Source organism: Oncorhynchus nerka, linkage group LG9a (genome assembly GCF_034236695.1).
Source record: "Oncorhynchus nerka isolate Pitt River linkage group LG9a, Oner_Uvic_2.0, whole genome shotgun sequence".
NCBI classification, from domain to species: Eukaryota; Metazoa; Chordata; class Actinopteri; order Salmoniformes; family Salmonidae; genus Oncorhynchus; species Oncorhynchus nerka.
The window spans coordinates 59,467,686-59,484,622 of record NC_088404.1 but is presented as its reverse complement, the minus strand read 5'-3'; the positions used below and the strand labels follow the sequence as shown (position 1 = coordinate 59,484,622).

Below are 16,937 nucleotides of genomic sequence, written 5' to 3'. Positions count from 1 at the left end.
CTAGGTGCCAGTTAGCACTCAGTTATGAATGAGTGCTAACTAGGTGCCAGTTAGCACTCGGTTATGATGCCGGTCCAGTAGTCTTGTTATTTACTGATGGATGGCTATGGGTGAACACCTAACCAACAATGGAGGTGTAAAGTGATGACCATGTAATCTAGAAAAGGGTGTCAATGGGTAGCTACGAATAATATCACACCTAGCCTGATTTTAGAACAGCAGGGAACTGCTACTGGGTAGAGGGGGCATGGATCATGGGCTATATTGGGAAATGGATCCTGTTTTGTTGACATCCTTTCTCTCTGAAAACATAGGTCTACCAGGCACTCCACAATGGAATGCAATGGAATGTATATTGTCATATATTAGGTCATTCAAAAACACTACAGATTTCATTCTTATATGACATTTATTTGAAAAGCCTAAACTTGGATTATTGTCAACAAGTGTCATTAGTTTGGTGGTCAATATTAGGCCAAAAAAAAATCGGAAACCAAATGATTCTATATCTTCAGTAAATAAAAATAATGAATCTGAACATTTAAAATAGTTTAAAAGTTTTTATTGGAGAGAGACTGAGTGAGGTGAACCCCTTCCACATCCTTCCTTCCTCCCTCCCTTGCCTTAAACATGTCTCTGTGGTGGCCAATGTTATGGAAATAAACATGAACTATATCATACATGTAAGAAACTAAAGTTTGTCTTTGCTATTGGAAAGAGAGAGGTGGGTGAGGGATCCCCCCTGCCCCCTCCTTCCCTCCCTCAGCGATTCCTCCTCTTTTCATATTCACTCAAGTGCATTCCAAATTCACCGCACCCCTTCTATAGTGATGTAAATTAGTAGGGTGGAGGAAGGGAGGGAAGTTAAGAGCGGATTTACTGGAGAATACGTTTTATAATCACCAAGCTACCAGTGGGAGAGGGAGTTTTGATTTCAAGAAGGAACTCTACAGCAGTATCTCTTGATCTCAATTCTCAGAGTAGCCTAAAGGTCTGCATCTGAATCGTGAGTTGGTAGCAGGATGTTTTTGCTACGACTTTATTTACATCGCTGACATTTTAATTGTATTGTTTTCAACTAATGCTTGGGATGCTTGGTTGACATTTTCACCGACTTTTTACCAAGGAAGTTTGGTCAACCACTGCGAGGACAGCAGGCGTACTTTTAAAACTTTGTTCACAAATTGTATATTTCGTTTATGGTAAATATGTATAACATTATGGAGCACCAACTCAAGTCCACTGGTCCCTCGCATCATCTTGGAACAGGGATGCCACCTGCCAATGGAGGAGGGGGGCACGGGGGCGGCCACACAGGATCCAAACCACCGGCAATCCAACCCGACCCGATGGACAAAGTCAAGCGGCCCATGAATGCCTTCATGGTATGGTCTCGCGGTGAGCGACGGAAAATGGCCCAGGAGAATCCCAAAATGCACAATTCTGAGATATCCAAACGACTGGGTGTCGCGTGGAAATCTCTGACAGACGCAGAGAAAAGGCCCTTCATTGACGAGGCCAAGCGCCTCCGCGCGGTGCACATGAAGGATTATCCAGACTATAAATACAAACCCCGTCGTAAAACCAAACTAATGCCGAAGAACAATACTCTAGCCGCGCAGTATCAGATGTCGGCTGGTAACCACCTGCTGAGTGCGTCCACGGCTCAGGGACAAGGTGGAAACCCCAGAATCGACAGTTATGGCTGGGGCCACACCGGGGGCTACACAGCGGCGATGCAGAGCGAGGCGCTCGGCTACAGTCAGCAACTTCACCGCTATGACCTGTCAGCACTTCAGTATCAGTCCAGCGTGGCCCAGGCGCAGGCCTACATGAATGGTGCCAACGCATACAGGTGAATTTAGATGGTTTTGTCAGTGAATGGAATTGCTGTGTATTCTATATTTCCTTTCCAATGGGAGCTATAGGCCTAAACTGTTGCTAATCAACAGTCATTGATATGTTGGAACAACCAACCCAATGGCCAGGTTGTTTTAAGGATGCTGGTAGCCTATTCCCACCTTGTTAATGTAGGTTGTAGGTTTGTTTTCTGTTATTTTGTGACTTTTTCAAGTCCAATAGTTCCTCTCATTTATTTGCCTCAATTGATTAGTAACTCACTCTCCAATCTCTGTCATCCAGCCCCATGTCCTACAGCAGCAGCCCCCAGCAGGTCAGCCCAGTGATGTCTATGGTGAAGCAGCAGTCTGATGGCCACAGCATGTCCCCCTCCCCTACGGGGACCCACAACCACCACCAGGCCCAGCGTGGTCCCCAGGTCCAGGGGGACCATCTCAGAGACATGATCAGCATGTACATGCCTGGGGGAGATGCTTCAGATGCCCAGAGGGGGTACTCTGCCTCGGCAGCTAACATCCAGCAGCATTACCTGGGAGGGTCAGCTCCACTCACCCACCTTTGAATTCACTCTTACCCACAACCTGATCTCACTTGGTCTGCTGGGATTGACTGGTGGTAGACTGATGTGGTTAGTAAATGTGTAGGGACTGAAGAAAGAAAAACGTAATTTTAATACAACGATGCGATCGGTCGCTGACACAAACACTATTTTGTGGCAAGATGATGTCATTGATTGGTTTCAGTGTACATTTTAGTTGGAACGCCTCAATGGTTATGAGTTATTGCAAACCCCAGATATTGTCCCATTCTGGCCTTTCTCTAAACCCCCTCATTTGAAAATAGTTTTTAGGACTGAAATGGGATCTCAAAAAGTTGAAGTGGACTTTATTTTGATGAATTCTGAACAAAATGGCTTCGACGCTGACAATCCCAAGTTTTTCTCTCAGACTGCCTATTCTGTCTGTTCAGAAAACAAATGTACATCTAAATGGGTCTATACACTTTGATTTATATTCAAGTTAACGGCAGTTGGTTTTTTATTTCACAACTTTTTGAAACAAAACTGAACAAATGTTTGAGGATTTTGTTATTGTTTAGTTTAAATCAATGCTGCTTTCTAAGGTTCAGGCCTTATTTAGAGTTGTGAAATGTATTGAATAATGTTTTTATTAATGCCCTTATAGTAAGGGTATTGTTATTTCAAGTCACTTGACGATAATAATGTAAAAACAAAAGAAATAAAGATTTGTTTTATAATTTTTCTATTTTCTTACCGTCACAATTTTTCTATGACAAATTCCTAAACAAACACCATTTACATACAATGTAGCTAAGCTTTAGGATTAACATTGAGACAGATTTTCATATACATTGCTTTTATTTATTTGTAGCTTGAGAAAATCTGGCATAAGTAAAAGTCCTATATAGGTCTACATCCACCGATAATATCTCACTTTCTCCAGACCTTTGCCCGCTTCTTTGCCAACAGAAAAGGAGAGTGGACTTCAGAGCATAATTGCCCGTTTCGGTAAATCTCATTGTTCCCCTCACTGCTTTAGAGCATGCAGGTGCACACAGTATACCGTGGTTCTCAGCATGTCTTATGCTGGGCTTTGTCCTCTTTTCTTGGTGTGTCCCACGGGGCAGAAAATTAGCGTTGCATTGAATGCCTATTCTTCCTTATCCCACAGTCCAGGCTTAACCCTTTCCATGCCCCTCGCCATTCTCATGGAAATAAGGTCTGCTATCACTGACTGACTAGTCAAGCTAGGCTAGGGAATGTCATAGGGCAGGCCATGGATGGATATTTACGGAACTCAACAAACGTTTCTACCAAAACTATTTCACAAAGTTCATATTGTTTTTGAGGTGGGGTCTTTTCTGATTAGGGCAAGTCGGAACATGTAAACTAACGGATAGAGTGAGAGTACCTGCATTTGCAAGCTATAATCTCCTTAGGAGAAAGGAAGGGGGGTCCACTTTTCTGGTTGAAGAAATCTCTTAGCAAAAGGCTGTCTTCCACATGTTGTTGTTGCCAAGGGATACCCCTGTCAAACTAACTACCCCCTCCAGTTAAATGACTAAGACACTGTCTTCTTGTATCTCAACAAAACACCTTCATCCCACCCAACAGTCTTTTGTAGATGTCAAATAGAGGCCTACACAGCACAATTCAACAATTTTATTACAGGCAATTGATAGCTTAGCATTGATCTGTGAGCCTTTCAAACTGATGCTAAAGCACAACCTAATGTGTGTGTGGGATGTACGGTTAAGAACTAGACAGCCCTTACAAACATGTACCATGGTAGTACAATGGAAAATAATACCATGGACCTTTCATATTTTTCATGGTGCAAATACCATAGTATGTTCCTGCCATGCTAGTGACCAAAAAGCCATGTATTTTGTTGATTGGTACTACCACAGGTGGAGTGACTGCATGTGTTTTAGTACTAGCAGCATGTAAACAGGAAAGCATGGTAGTTGTTTACAATGTATTATTACCATGATACTATGGTCTTTGTCATCCCCTTTTTTGGTTGAAGTGACCAAAAAACTAATGCTTTATGGTACTGACATAATGCAACATTGAATTAGATCAATAAAAAGCTCAAGCTTCAACAATCTCAAGAATCACACAAACTTAATTAAGCAAGCCTGTGCGCACACAAAACATACCCCAAAAACTTAATCAAAAGCTGCCGTGTATATGAAAAAAAATGGAAAAGGTATATTCCCTGAAAAAAAGGTGTGGAATTGCTGAAGAAATGGGTATTAAAAGAGAAAAAGAGAATGCGAGAGAATAGAGAAAGTTAGAAATAGGATAAAGAGAATTGAGGTAGAGGGGAAGGAGAGACGAGAAAGAAGGGGGAAAGAGAGATGAAGAAATTGAGAGAAGGATAGAGAGAAAGGTAAAGCGAGAGAGGAGAAACAATACAAAAAGAGGATGAAAAAGAAAGAGAAAAAATATAAAAATATAGAAAATGGATGGACAGAAAGTAGGACAGAGGGGAAAGTGAGAGGATAAAGACAGAGAAACATATAGAAAATGGAGGGACAGAAAGTAGGACAGAGGGGAAAGTGAGAGGATAAAGACAGAGAAACATATAGAAAATGGAGGGACAGAAAGTAGGACAGAGGGGAAAGTGAGAGGATAAAGACAGAGAAACATATAGAAAATGGAGGGACAGAAAGTAGGACAGAGGGGAAAGTGAGAGGATAAAGACAGAGAAAAATATAGAAAGAGAGAAAATGGACAGAAAGTAGGACAGAGGGGAAAGTGAGAGGATAAAGACAGAGAAGAGAGCAAGGGGAAAAGAGAGAAATGTTGAGAAAAAAGGCAACATAAGGATAAAAAGAAAATGATAGGATAGAGATAAAAGAAAGAAGAAAGGAGCCGTGAAAGGAAGAGAGAAGAAAAAATAACAATTATGACCATTAATAGTGGCTGATGAGTAGGGATCTGCTCAAACAAAGTTATTACCAGACTTTCCAATAGATAATAATCTTCCAGCACAATGAGAACGCATATAGAAGCTGTACATGAAACTGGTAACATGAGGTAAAATGAGTGAAAATGTTACCGGGGACAGCCTCCACAATGTAATCGTCCAGCTTCTCCTTACACACATTTCCTTATGCTGAATGGTTGGTTGGTGCTCGCCAGCACAGTTCTCGGCAGAAGGGCCACCAACAAGTCAGCCACCAGTTTTGGATCCTACTTGTGGCAGCACATCTCCAACTTGGGCTTGTTGATGCTCACCTTGCCAATCAGCTGAATTAGTGGCCTGAAATAATTAGGTGTGCTTGCTTAAAGCAAAGCACAACATTACGAACTGTTCATACTTAATAATAATATTATTCTGCTGCCAAAACCGCCAAAGTTACCAACACCAAAACAACTGTCAAATGTCCAGACCACCACTGGCCAGTGTGCTTAAATGTTTTTTGATACTACTAATAATACTTTTCACACTATTACGATATTTGCATGAATCCCAATGCATTTCAGGAGCCAAAGACTAGAATGGGAAAATTCTGGTCACTACAAGTCTTCAACCATTTTAGCTAGAAGAACAATTCAAACTGTAAAACAGGCAGACCGGTCTGGAATGGTGTGCTTGTTTACTGACAATAACCACACAACTACTGAACAACGCAACTGCTGAACCACACAAATACTGTCGACAAAACTATTTAAATACAGAACTACTGCCCACAACCACACAACTACTGCCCACAACCACACAACTACTGCCCACAACTACACAACTACTGCCCACAACCACACAACTACTGCCCACAACCACATCTACTAACCACAACTACTGACCACAACTACTGACCATGTCCATAATGTAGGGCCCAGAAAAGTAGCATCAGAACCACCCAAATACTGACCACAACTGCTGACCACAACCACACAACAACTGAACCACACAACAACTGACCAGTGACACACAACTACTGACAAACTACAGACCACAACAACTGACGACAACCACACAACTACTGACCACAACCACACACCCACTGACTACAACCACTGAGCACAACACAACTACTGACCACAACACAACTGCTGATCACGTCCATACTATAGGGCCCAAAGAACCAGCAACAGAACTACTGACCACAGCCACTGACCACAACTACTGATCACACAACTACTGACCACAACAACAACCACACAACTACTCACCACAACTATTGACCACACGGCTACTGACCACAACTAATAAAATCCTGCATTTGTTTTGCCAGTTATTTATCTCCTATTGTACTCAGTGTTTCTCATCAGTGCTGAGTTGGTATGTGGTCTGTCTGTTTCAGAATGCAAGATCATTGAGTTGGCCAGATGACCCTGAAATTAATTCATATTTTTGAGCAATACAGATGTGTAAAATGTACATGGTATGGGTTACTTGACAACCAAAATCCATATTCAAGTTCAGCTTTCTAAATGAACCAGATCGACATAATTATCCTGTTTTCTGGAACACCCCAGTGGTCAATGCATTCATAGTGGGACCATGAAAGGACTGCGTGCTTGTCTTGTATTAGCCAATATATTTAGTTCTCATATGAATTCTCAGATTGTCTCTAGGACTAGACAAATGTATACAGTGCGTTGGGAAAGTATTCAGACCCCTTTTTCCACATTTTGTTACCTTACAGCCGTATTCTAAAATTGATTAGATACAGTGCCTTGCGAAAGTATTCGGCCCCCTTGAACTTTGCGACCGACCTTTTGCCACATTTCAGGCTTCAAACATAAAGATATAAAACTGTCTTTTTTTGTGAAGAATCAACAAGTGGGACACAATCATGAAGTGGAACGACATTTATTGGATATTTCAAACTTTTTTAACAAATCAAAAACTGAAAAATTGGGTGTGCAAAATTATTCAGCCCCCTTAAGTTAATACTTTGTAGCACCACCTTTTGCTGCGATTACAGCTGTAAGTCGCTTGGGGTATGTCTCTATCAGTTTTGCACATCGAGAGACTGAAATTTTTTCCCATTCCTCCTTGCAAAACAGCTCGAGCTCAGTGAGGTTGGATGGAGAGCATTTGTAAACAGCAGTTTTCAGTTCTTTCCACAGATTCTCGATTGGATTCAGGTCTGGACTTTGACTTGGCCATTCTAACACCTGGATATGTTTATTTTTGAACCATTCCATTGTAGATTTAGCTTTATGTTTTGGATCATTGTCTTGTTGGAAGACAAATCTCCGTCCCAGTCTCAGGTCTTTTGCAGACTCCATTAGGTTTTCTTCCAGAATGGTCCTGTATTTGGCTCCATCCATCTTCCCATCAATTTTAACCATCTTCCCTGTCCCTGCTGAAGAAAAGCAGGCCCAAACCATGATGCTGCCACCACCATGTTTGACAGTGGGGATGGTGTGTTCAGGGTGATGCGCTGTGTTGCTTTTACGCCAAACATAACGTTTTGCATTGTTGCCAAAAAGTTCAATTTTGGTTTCATCTGACCAGAGCACCTTCTTCCACATGTTTGGTGTGTCTCCCAGGTGGCTTGTGGCAAACTTTAAACAACACTTTTTATGGATATCTTTAAGAAATGGCTTTCTTCTTGCCACTCTTCCATAAAGGCCAGATTTGTGCAATATACGACTGATTGTTGTCCTATGGACAGAGTGTCCCACCTCAGCTGTAGATCTCTGCAGTTCATCCAGAGTGATCATGGGCCTCTTGGCTGCATCTCTGATCAGTCTTCTCCTTGTATGAGCTGAAAGTTTAGAGGGACGGCCAGGTCTTGGTAGATTTGCAGTGGTCTGATACTCCTTCCATTTCAATATTATCGCTTGCACAGTGCTCCTTGGGAAATCTTTTTGTATCCAAATCCGGCTTTAAACTTCTTCACAACAGTATCTCGGACCTGCCTGGTGTGTTCCTTGTTCTTCATGATGCTCTCTGCGCTTTTAACGGACCTCTGAGACTATCACAGTGCAGGTGCATTTATACGGAGACTTGATTACACACAGGTGGATTGTATTTATCATCATTAGTCATTTAGGTCAACATTGGATCATTCAGAGATCCTCACTGAACTTCTGGAGAGAGTTTGCTGCACTGAAAGTAAAGGGGCTGAATAATTTTGCACGCCCAATTTTTCAGTTTTTGATTTGTTAAAAAAGTTTGAAATATCCAATAAATGTCGTTCCACTTCATGATTGTGTCCCACTTGTTGTTGATTCTTCACAAAAAAATACAGTTTTATATCTTTATGTTTGAAGCCTGAAATGTGGCAAAAGGTCGCAAAGTTCAAGGGGGCCGAATACTTTCGCAAGGCACTGTTTTTTTTTCCCCTCATCAATTTACACACAATACCCAATAATCATACATCAAAAACAGGTTTAGAAATTTCTGCTAATTTATGAATAAGAAAAAACTGAAATATCACATTTACATAAGTATTCAGACCCTTTACTCAGTACTTTGTTGAAGCACCTTGGACAGCTATTGCAGCCTGGATTCTTCTTGGGTATAACTATACATGCTTGGCACACCTGTATTTGGGGAGTTTCTCCCAATCTTCTCTGCCGATCCTCTCAAGGTTGGATGGGGAGTGTCACTGCACAGCTATTTTCAAGTCTCTCCAGAGATGTTCGATCAGCTTCATGTCCGGGCTCTGGCTGGGCCACTCAAGGACATTGAGGCTTGCTCCGAAGCCACTCCTGCATTGTCTTGGCTGTGTGCTTATGCTTCAAACACACCGACAGCGTCATTGCATTTTGGTACACCAAAATCACATTCATTTCCAATGAAACACTGTGTTTACCTTGCAGCATTGCGTTGCAGAGGCAGTTGCAGTGTGTTCTGTGTGGTGCATAAATTGGATTTATCGAACATATGTGTCAAACTGTATGGTAGATGGCTTGACCGAAATGGTAGCAGAAGGTGAATGTTGAACTGTTGTTTCATACATATCCAGATGATGTTGCATACTATTTTGTGCAATGACACTGTTGGTGTGATCGAAGCGTTAGGGTTGTTGTCCTATTGGAAGGTCAACCTTCACCCCAGTCTGAGGTCCCGAGCGCTCTGGAGCAGGTTTTCAATCAAGGATTTTTCTGTACTTTGCTCCGTTCATCTTTCCCTCAATTCTGACTAGTCTCCCAGTCCCTGCTGCTGAAACCATCTCCACGGCATGATGCTGCCATCACCGTGCTATACCGTAGGGCTGGTGCCAGGTTTCCTCCAGACGTGACGCTTGGCATTCAGGCCAAGGAATTCAATTTTGGTTTCATCAGACCAGTGTCTTTTTTCTCACGGCCGTTCAACCATTAAAGGCCCGATTGGTGGAGTGCTGCAGGGATGGTTGTCCCTATGGACTGTTCTCCTATCTCCACAGAGGAACTCTGGAGATCTGTCAGAGTGACCATCGGGTTCTTGGTCAACCTCCTGACCAAGGTCCTTCTCAACCTCCTGACCAAGGCGCTTCTCTCCCGATTGCTCAGTTTGGCTCGGGCGGACAGCTCTTCCATTTAAGAATGATGGAGGCCCCTTTGCTATGCGACTCTAAATTGAGCTCAAAACGAAGATTGGTCAGTACTGGATAACAAATATTGCCCACAACAACTGACCACAATACTGACCACAACTACCGACCACTTAACTACTGAATCACACAACTATTTAACCATACAACTACTGACCACAACCACACAACTACTGACATTCCAACTATTGATCATAACAGAAACACACTTGCTAACCAACACAACTGATCAACACTGACCAGCATGCCTACTGACCACACAACTACTGACCATAACTACTGATCTACTGACCTCAACCACAACTACTGACCGCAACTACTGAAAAACAGAACTACGGATCACAAACACAAAACTGCTGACCACAACTACTGACCACACAACTATTTAAACACACAACTACTGACATCAAAACTACTGTCATCACAACTACTGAACACACAACTACTGACCACACTGCTAGTGACCTGCACAACTACCGACTTCAACCACACAACTACTGACCACAACTACTGACCACATCCACACAACTACTGATCATACCTACGGACCACTACTGACCAACATTGTTGACCACAACTACTGACCACACTGCTAGTGACCTGCACAACTACCGACTTCAACCACACAACTACTGACCACAACTACTGACCATATCCACACAACTACTGACCATACCTACGGACCACTACTGACCAACATTGTTGACCACAACCACTGACCACATCCACACAACTACTGACCATACCTACTGACCACTACTGACCAACACTGTTGACCACAACTACTGACCACAACTACTGACCACATCCACACAACTACTGAACACAACTACAGACCACACAACTATTTAAACAAACTACTGACATCACAACTACTGACATCACAACTACTGAACACACAACTGCTGAAGACACAACTACTGAACACAGCTACCGACTACATCCACACAACTACTGACCATACCTACTGACTACTACTGACCAACACTGTTGACCACAACCACTCACGACAACTACTGAACACAAAACTATTTACCATAACCACACAACTACCGACCACAGCTACTGACCACATCCACACAACTACTGACCATACCTACTGACTACTACTGGCTAGCATTGTTGACCACAACTACTGACCACAACTACTGAAGACACAACTACTGACCACACAACTACTGCTACTGACTATATCCACGCAACTACTGATTCTACCTACTTACCACTACTGACCAACACTGTTGACCACGACTACTGACCACAACTACTGACTTCAACCACACAACTACTGACCATAACTACTGACCACATCCACACAACTACCTATCCTACCTACTTACCACTACTGACCAACACTGTTGACCACAACTACTGACTTCAACCACACAACTACTGACCATACCTACGGACCACTACCTACCAACACTGTTGACCACAACTACTGACCACATCCACACAACCACAGATCACAACTACTGACACAACTACTGACCACTACTGACCACTACTACCGTTGACCACAACCACAACTACCGACTTCAACCACACAACTACTGACCACATCCACACAACGACTGAACACAGAACTACTGAAGACACAACTACTGACCACAGCTACTGACTACATCCACACAACTACTGATCCTACCTACTTACCTCTACTGACCAACACTGTTGACCACAACTACTGACCACACAACTACTGAAGACACAACTACTGACCACAGCTACTGACTACATCCACACAACTACTGACCACAGCTACTGACTATATCCACGCAACTACTGATCCTACCTACTTACCACTACTGACCAACACTGTTGACCAGAACTACTGACCACACAACTACTGACCAACACTGTTGACCACAACTACTGACCACACAGCTAGTGATCTGCACAACTACTGACCACATCCACACAACTACTGACCACACAGCTAGTGACCTGCACAACTACTGACTTCAACCACACAACTACTTACCACATCCACACAACTACTGATCCTACCTACTTACCACTACTGACCAACACTGTTGACCACAAATACTGACCACGTCCACACAACTACAGACCACACAACTATTTAAACAAACTACTGACCACACAACTACTGAAGACACAACTACTGACCACAACTACTGACCACATCCACACACCTACTGACCACATCCACACAACTACTGACCACACAGCTAGTGACCTGCACAACTACTGACTTCAACCACACAACTACTTACCACAACTACTGACCACATCCACACAACTACTGACCAAAGCTAATGACCACTACTGACCAACACTGTTGACCACAACTACTGACCACACAACTACTGACCACACAGCTAGTGACCTGCACAACTACTGAACCACAAAATGTATTTGTTGGAAACTATCAATGGCAGATGGAAGGGAGGGTGGTGTGGCCACTTCTCCTCCAGATGCTGTTATTTTATCTAAAACATCAGGTGTACGCCGACCCCAGCTAAGTAACTCATGCAAAGATTTAAAACACAATTATGTGTTTTATCTCCAGTACTTTGCCATTATTGTCAGTTATGTAGCTGCTCTACTGATAACCTTAGTGCGTCCTTGTAGGCATGACGCAATCAATTTACTGTTGGGGAATCAACCAACATCCCAGACAAACACATTGGTTCACCGTTCCACGGGAGAGGACAGTACACGGCATACCATAATGTTCGGAATATTGTCTATGGTCCCATGATTTCTCTCGAGTCACCCAGCTCCAAGAATAGATTTGACTCTCCAAACATATCCAAGTCGCTATACGCAATCTCAGACTCTGCTTCTGGCACGCAAGCGTTTTAGAATTTGTTCCCCGCATCCAGAGCAAGAGGGAAGGGACAGTTAATTGCACAACCGAACTGCCCCTAATCAAAACTAAACAAAACGTCATGAACTAAACCATCAGAAAATGTTTATTTTGTTAATGTGTCAGTCACTATCGAGTCATCTAAGCCCAGGGAACTACTAGGGGGGCACTTGAACATTCGCAGTGTCATTCCAAAAAGTGATCAAATTCAACATCTACTCACAGACTCCAACCTTGACTTCCTCTGCCTCTCAGAGACATGGCTCCATAAAAACTCTCCATCTGCTGCTTTGATTGTGCCTGGCTACATGGTTCTCAGGAGAGACAGGATTGAAGGAAGAGGGCTCTGATGATTTACATTAAAAACCCAAATGTTGTGGGTCCATCAGACCCGCGAACATTGGGTGAATAACAAAAACATGAACACCACACAAGGGTTAAAGTATGTATGGTTTGGAAATATATTATGGTAGTGGTAATGTCTGCTGTAGTCATGGTGGTGACTGGTTACAGAGAATTAGTTAGATGAAAAGTTAGGATAGCCTGAACATTTGAAAGTAGATTTGATGTATCTAGGTTGAACTGTTCAAGAGTTAATGCTGGTGGGTTCTTTTATGCAAATGGTTGAAATGTACACTACCGTTGAAAAGTTTGGGGTCACTTAGAAATGTCCTTGTTTTTGAAATAAAAGTAAATGTTTTGTCCATTAAAATAACATCAAATTGATCACAAATACAGTGTAGACATTGTTAATACTGTAAATGACTATTGTAGCTGGAAACGGCAGATTTTTAATGGAATATCTACATAGGAGTACAGAGGCCCATTTTCAGCAACCATCACTCCTGTGTTCCAATGGCACGTTGTGTTAGCTAATCAAAGTTTATAATTTTAAAAGGCTAATTGATCATTAGAAAACCCTTTTGCAATGATGCTAGCACAGCTGAAAACTGTTGTCTTGATTAAAGAAGCAATACAACTGGCCTTCTTTAGACTAGTTGAGTATCTGGAGCATCAGCATTTGTGGGTTCGATTACAGGCTCAAAATGGCTAGAAACAAAACTTTCTTCTGAAACTCATCAGTCTATTCTTGCTCTGAGAAATTAAGGCTATTCCATGCGAAATTGCGAAATTGCCAAGAAACTGAAGATCTCGTACAATGCTGTGCACTACCCCCTTCACAGAACAGTGCAAACGGTCTCTAACCAGAATAGAAAGAGGAGTGGGAGGCCCCGGTGCACAACTGAGAAAGCACAACTGAGAAAGAGGACAAGTACATTAGAGTGTCTAGATTCAAAAACAGACGCCTCACAAGTCCTCAACTGGCAGCTTCATTATTAAATAGTACCCGCAACAGTGAACAGTGAAGATGCTTGCCTTCTGGGCAGAGTTCCTCTGTCCAGTGTTTTTATTATTTTGCCCATCTTAATCTTTTATTTTAATTGGCCAGTCTGAGATATGGCTTTTTCTTTGCAACTCTGCTATTTAATGAAGCTGCCTGATGTCAGAATGCACTCAGTGTTCCAAAATGTGATTTTTAAGCAACAGGATAGTTAACCCACACTGCCCTCAAACCAAGACACGCTGTATGCTAATTATCTCTAGGCAATGTTTCAATTGGTCAATTTCTAATTATTCAAAGTTGTATTTTTCAACAGCAGTTTGAATTGAGGTGTGTTCCGCCTCCTCATTAATACACATAGAAGTAAACAATTTCATTGTTGCGGACAATTTACGTTTGAGGCATTACTGAGCCGGAGAAACTTCTCTCTTCGTTGAGAGCTCAAGCACTTCCCCAGTGTTTCCCAGATCATGTACACAGACATCTATGCATCTCCAGTCAGAACAGAACTTAAAGTTCTGCGTAAAGCATTTCCCCCTGGCACATTTTCCGGCTGCCGCCCGCATTGCCTTGGTAGTTGTTTTCCTTACTAATAATAACTTTGGTCAGTAGCTGTGTGGTTGTGTTCAGTAGTTATGTGGTTGTGGTAAGTAGTTGTGTGGACAGTAGTTTGCATGGTTGTGGTCAGTAGTTGTGGGGTTGTGGTCAGTAGTCATGGTCAATAGTGTTGGTCAGTAGTTGATTGGTTGTGGTCATTAGTTATGGTCAGTGGATCTGGTCAGTAGTTGTGATGTCAGTAGTTTTGCGGCTGTGGTCAGTAGTTGTGTGGGTAAATAGCTGTGTGGTCAGTCGTTTTGTGGTTGTGGTCAGTAGTTGTGTGGGTAAATAGCTGTGTGGTCAGTAGTTGTGGTCAGTATTTTTGTGGTTGTGCTCAATAGTTGTGTGATTCAGTAGTGTTGTGGTCAATAGTTATGGTCAGTATTTGTGGTCAGTAATTGTGGTCAGTAGAGTGGTTGTGGTCAGTATTTGTGTGGTTCTTTACTTGTGTGGTCAATATTTATGTAGGTGTGGTCAATAGTTGGGTTGTGGTCATTAGTTGTGTGGTTGTGGTCAATAATTGTGTGGTTGTGGTCACCCTCAAAGTTTTTCAATGGTCTGTTTAGGCTTCTAATTGATGAGACATACAGGGGTTAGCTGACGTTAGCTACATACTTTTTGTCACTCTAAACTACAACAAACAGCTTTAACATTTAATTGGTTGAAGATATTTCTGTTTGCATTTTTGCTTTGAAAAGCAGAGAAGTAGAGGGAGATTTCATACACCAAGGTTTTGTCCGACTTATTGGGGTGTGTTAAAAATGCCAGTTGTTTGCAAAAGGTGGGAAAACATTTATTAAAGTATTTACTAAAACAGCTGTATCGTTAGAACCGTAGAAGCTATTGATTCCTTTGCCAGATTTGAATAGCACAGAAGTAGACAAAGATGTCCTAGCCTCAAACTATTTTTTGTCATACACTCTAAGATTGTGTCTGACTTGTTGGGGGAGTGGTCAAAACCGCAGTTGTTTGGAAAGAAATTGGGATTTTTAAAATGATAAATTACTAAAACAGCTGTATCTTTAGAACCATAAAATATATTTGGATTCCTTTGCCAGATTTAAATAGCATAGAAGTAGACGAAGATGTTAATCTTTTTGTCGAACTTGTTGGGGAAGTGGTAAAAATGTCAGTTGCTTACAAAAAAGTTACAGAAAATGTTGTTGATGAAGTTACTAAAACGGCTGTAAACGTTTATCAGAATAAGATGTTGTTCCGCTGTCATATTTGAAATGCAGAGAAGTAGAGGAAGACTTTTGTCTAAGTTATTACCAAATATCTCAAAGTAGCCCATTTTTGTCAAACGTTGTATTATTGTATTTACAGTAAATAAACTGTTGGCTGTGATGATGCCACAATGGGGAGCATTAGAATATTGACTAAATGCCATGAAAGTAGATGGAGGACAAAAAGAAGAACTCAAAATGTATAACTGAAAAGTATTAAAGATATCAAAAAGTTATATGTAGGCACTCTGGTGCTGATCCATTTACATATTTCAAAGTTTGAGCAGCGTTTCTATCTTAAACTTCGTAAGAGGAGCACCGTGCTAAATAATAATACATATTACTAAATGCTAACTTTACAAGAAGAGTTGTGAGGCTTGGTTTAACTTTATAAAGTATTTTTGTGGTAATGGAAAAAGTTCTGATTGTGGATAGTAGTTGGATAGTGGTTGTGGTCAACAGTTGTGGTTCAGTAGTTGTGTTCAGTAATTGAGAGTTGTGGTCAGTAATTGTGGTCAGTAGTGATGTGGTTATGGTCAGTAGTTGTGGTCAATAGTTGTGTGGTTGTGATCAGTAGTTGTGGTCAGGATTTGTGATCAGGAGTTGTGGTCAGGATTTGTGTTGTTGTGGTCAGTAGTGTGGTTCTTTAGTTGTATGGTCAATATTTGAGGAGCATCCAAATGCTGCACTTGACACATTTATGAAGTTGCTTATCCCAGTTACTAATAAGCATGCACCCATTAAGTAAATGGCTCTAGAAACTGTTAAATCCCTGTGGATTGATGAGGAATTAAAAAGTGGTATGGTAGAGAGGGATGAGGCAAAATAAATGGCAAATAGGTCTGGCTTTAATATCGATTGGCAAGCTGCAATTTGAGAAATAATGTGACTAAACTGAATAAAAAGAAGAAGAAATGACACCATGAAACAAAGATAAATGACAAAGTATGATAGCAAAAATCTTTGGGGCACCTTAAATAAAATTTGAGGCAAAAAGGCAATAACCGCTCCACCATTCATTGAACCAGATGGCTCCTTCGTCATTTCCTTG

At 41.7% G+C, this 16,937-nt stretch overlaps 1 protein-coding gene across 1 annotated transcript; it reads left to right on the top strand.

Moving 5' to 3' along the window:
* Nucleotides 1–922: 922 nt before the first annotated feature.
* Nucleotides 923–3,059, top strand: LOC115134816 (transcription factor Sox-19a-like). The gene is made up of 2 exons (XM_029669004.2): nt 923–1,855; nt 2,143–3,059. Exons 1-2 carry the CDS (start codon nt 1,200–1,202, stop codon nt 2,420–2,422), a joined length of 936 nt encoding a protein of 311 aa, XP_029524864.1. The 5' UTR covers nt 923–1,199; the 3' UTR covers nt 2,423–3,059.
* Nucleotides 3,060–16,937: the final 13,878 nt, after the last annotated feature.

Coding starts and splice junctions, on each gene's coding strand:
- LOC115134816 (XM_029669004.2), top strand. CDS start 1,200: ATGGTAAATATGTATAACATTATGGAGCACCAACTCAAGTCCACTGGT. Junction 1,856..2,142: donor AATGGTGCCAACGCATACAG/GTGAATTTAGAT, acceptor TCTGTCATCCAG/CCCCATGTCCTACAGCAGCA.